Consider the following 4,093-nt stretch of genomic DNA (forward strand, 5'->3'; position numbering starts at 1 on the left):
CCTCTGTAGTATTTGTAGAATGGTTCCCTAAACTGGCAGTGTATTAGAATTGAAGTGGACCAACACACTAACTATTTATATAGATCAGTGGGAATGTGAAGCTTATTGCGAGATAAATCAAAATTTCTTCTGCAGGAGCCCAAATGAAAAAAAATTGCTGTGGCCCTTGCAAAAGCAAGATATTTACTTTGCCATGATATAATACTACTAAAAATATCAGATCTTTATATTAGGGAAGCTTAAATTAAGAGGATTTTTGCTTTAAATAAAAAAAACTTTATTGATTAGCCAATAATCCAGGTGATTATTTCATAATGTTCCGTCAACTGATGAACTGTTGGCTCACTGGCCATCATGCAGTATGCAAACAGACACTATTGTCTAGTATCAGTGTGGCCAACCAACAATGGGCTTAGATCTCATCAATGAATGGTGAAGATTTTAATGATGTGTGAATAAACCAATGCTTAACCTTAAGTATAGTAGCTAAGAACAGCAAAATGATCAGAATGTCAGTGGTCCTGTAATGCTCTCATGTCATTGGAGAACAAAAAAAAATCTATCTACTTGGAATGATGTGGTGTTAGGGGAAACTTTAGACTAAATGTTGAGCAACGGACAGGAAACATATTTAAAATAAAATTGACACAGTGAGGTCAGACTGACGATTGTGTGAAAGAGGATACGAAAGTCATGATCAAAACAGGAAATTTCACAAAATGTATCAAAGATAAGTTTAACCAAAATACTTTTACTGTGAACTGTTTGCGTCAGCAAATGACTGGAAGAGCTGTACTTCATTCCTTAGCAACGTGCAGCCTCAGATAGTAATGTGCAAAACAAAATATTGTTAGGTCTGTGGCTGATTGCATAGAAACAAGATTAACTTTTTTATTTGCAGAACTCATTTTTGTGTTTTGTTTTGTCCTTGTTGTTCCTCTCTTATTGCAGCCTGTTCTTGTTTTATTTGTCTGTCCGTCTTTCGAGGGCATGAGCTAACAAGAAATCAGATCGATTGAACACACGTCTGAATGCAGAAATAATGAACACATAAAAAAAGAGAAATAATTAATCTGATGTCTGTACCTTCACAGGTGTCCTTCATGACTTGATGCCCAGGTTCACAAGTGCACCCCCCCTGCAGTGGCCCCCACGCTCCATCCAGATTACACTCCCGTATAGGAGGAGAAACCTCAACAGCTCCCTCCACACAAGAACCAGACAGAGGCCCAGAGCCGGCCCCCATTCCCCCAAATGAGACAAGGTTAGAAACAACATCAGGGCACCTCCTGTAATACAGTCTGATGGCGGTCAGGAACACACATGATCCTGAGTAGGAGAAGGCGAGCTGGAAACCTCTGCGGCTGACTGAGCCCAAACTCAGGGCCAGGCTGCGGCTTAGGTGGTTGGATATTTGGCTTGGATGAACTTCACCAGAAAACAGTTTGGAGGTCTGGAGGCTCAGAACTGCTTGGCTATTCTGAAATCTTCTGATCTCAGTGTCTGAGTCAAAACAATGAATTTGCAGTGAGTTGAGCTGACCAGACTCCTCCTCTTCTTGGGCAATTGAAATATCCATCAACAGATAATGAGCGTCTTTACGTTCCATCCACGTGCTTAAAATAGTTCGTGTTATTCTTTTTCCACAAGCTTGGAGCACAGGTACAGGAGTCTCTGTATCAACTCTCAGCTTAATTTCATCCCACTGTAATGATGAAGAAAAAAACAATAAATGAAAAGCTGCAGAGACATGCAATAACAACTATGAACACATTACAATATGATACTAAGCAACTTTATTTCAGTTTAGACTACAGTTCATTCATTTTGTGTCGTTAAATCCATTTAAGAGGTTGAATAAATCTGGAGTTACATATGTGATCATTCAAACAAGTCAGTCAACAGTCCTACATATCTTGTATCATCTGGACAGTCCTGTGCTGAACAACTAGACGTGTTGTTTTCATGAATTTTTGCACGTTTATCTCTCCAAACATACCTTACAGGTAGTAAAAAAGTTCTATATTAGTTTCATTCGTTTACACAATCTGTTTCCACCATGCTTCAGTCCTGTTCTTTGTTTATTTTCAAACTTCCGAATTTTTGGTGAGGATAAAGGAAAGATAGCTGCTAATAACTCTTCTGTTGATGTTATATTATTGCTGGTGTCTCTGCACAGTGGAACAGTGCACCACCAGTCCAGTCAGCTGAATCCTACAGGTAGTCTTTAGCTGTTAAACATCCATCCATCCATCCATTATCTATACAATCCTCACGAGGGTCGCAGGGGGGGCTAGAGCCTTCCCAGCCGACTTAAGGCGAAGGCAGGTTGCCAGTCTATGGTAGGGCTACACTTAGAGACAGACAACCAAGCTGCTGTTAAACAGAAGTTTTGATTTGCCTTTCAACAATGCTATGAGCCATTTCCTGATGGTTTCCTGATGTTCCAGGCCTTAACTTGACCTCCACTGTTGTTAACTGTCACTTTTTAAGTCAATTAAGAACTGAGGAAACACCTACTTAAAAACATTATCTTCTTGGAGTTTTTCTTCACCTTGAAAGCATTTTAGTTTTCGGACTGCCAGGCAGCTGCCTAGAACAGCCCCCGCCTGCTAATTATTGCAACACGATACAGGGACTGAGATCATTTTGTATAGTTTTGAAATTTGCACAGCCTGGACTTTCCTAACAGTGAATGTGATCACATCATAAGCCTAACAAGCTAAGGTATAAGAACTCAATAAAAATTGACTGACGGCTCAAATCTTTTTGGGTTGCCCAAACCTTTGCTTGATGTTTATTTTCTTTTAACCCTTTTAACCCTAAAAACAATACACAAATCTTTCCTAAAATGAAAAGAACGTTTCATCTCTCGCGTTATGCCTTTTGGAGATTTGTTTCTCTTCTACTCACAAAACATTTCATAGTAACAGACATTTAGACCAGGGTGCCCACATCTTAGCACATCACTGCATATCATTGAATTGCTGCAGCTCCAAGAGCCACAACACAGCCTCAGATTCTCAGGCAATAACCTTCTGGTTGTGTCTGACCTGGCTGAAGACTAAAGGTGACCAGGCTTCTTCCGTAGAATTGGGCTAATAATGCAGGTTTTACTTTTGGTACAATCATTACTGTTTATATTTTTGTGCTTCATATAGTAATAAACACACTGATGGTGTGGCCCCTGGTGGCTGTACAGGTTTGTCAAGGTAATTCAGTTTTAAACTGCGTATCAGCCAGCCATGCTGTCCATGTCATCAAACCCTCTTTAGCACTCATCATTTTATAGTTCTGCTAACCTGGATCATCCACTATACAGAAACTGTATGAATGTAAGCTGCAGGCAAGTATGTCTTTCCCTCAGGTGACAAACAAGAATGCCACTAAATAAAGAGAACCCACAGGGTGAAATTGGAAGCATTTACATTATTTTGTGTAATGAATAATTGACATCTTGGAATAGAAAATCAAATTTCTCCCAATTTTTGTCCTGAGATTACAAAAATATGTTTATACACAATATGAATCTTAGAGAGCTTTTACATAATAAATCCAAAAGAGTCGTGTATCTCAACAAATTACGTTACAATTTCCAAAATGATTAATAAACAAAGTAATATAATTTCATACAATTTGCATTAATAATCAGGCCAAACTGTTGCCATAACCTGTCGTCATTCAGAAGTTTGTCTATTTGTGGTGTGCTGGCAGTATTTTATGATTTACTAAACCCTTATAAATAGAATAATCACAACAGGTATGATCTATGACATGGATCTCAATGAATGAATAAAATACAAGTATAAAAAATGACAAAAAAAACATAATTATGCATCTACAGCTGAGAATTAATTTCTGTCTGAACAGCGTATCTCGTATTCTGCCAGTCGGCCATTAATTAAGATGTTTATGTTTCACATGAAGCAAGCTCTAACATGAAATAGAAATGTTTCACTTGGCAACCACACTTACTTGTTTGACGGGCTCAGAGATCCATCCCAGTTTGGTCTGTTTGTCAGAATGAAAAATCTCCACTAAACAAGAGAAAGAAAGTCAACACAGTTACTCTGTTTAATTGTATTGCGTGTTT

At 38.5% G+C, this 4,093-nt stretch overlaps 1 protein-coding gene across 1 annotated transcript in view; it reads right to left on the reverse strand.

The window, feature by feature from the left end:
* LOC103373259 (tyrosine-protein kinase Mer) overlaps positions 1-4,093 on the reverse strand; it is a 26,473-nt gene that overhangs the window by 16,237 nt on the left and 6,143 nt on the right. Inside the window, exons 2-3 of the mRNA XM_008303108.1 lie at positions 3,976-4,037; positions 1,087-1,705 (exon numbers count right to left, since the gene is read on the reverse strand). Of these exons, the coding sequence (XP_008301330.1) occupies positions 1,087-1,705; positions 3,976-4,037 (681 nt within the window). The remainder of the gene's footprint in view (positions 1-1,086; positions 1,706-3,975; positions 4,038-4,093) is intronic.

The sequence above is a fragment of the Stegastes partitus genome, unplaced genomic scaffold (genome assembly GCF_000690725.1).
Source record: "Stegastes partitus isolate 25-593 unplaced genomic scaffold, Stegastes_partitus-1.0.2 Scaffold1937, whole genome shotgun sequence".
Classification (NCBI taxonomy): Eukaryota; Metazoa; Chordata; class Actinopteri; family Pomacentridae; genus Stegastes; species Stegastes partitus.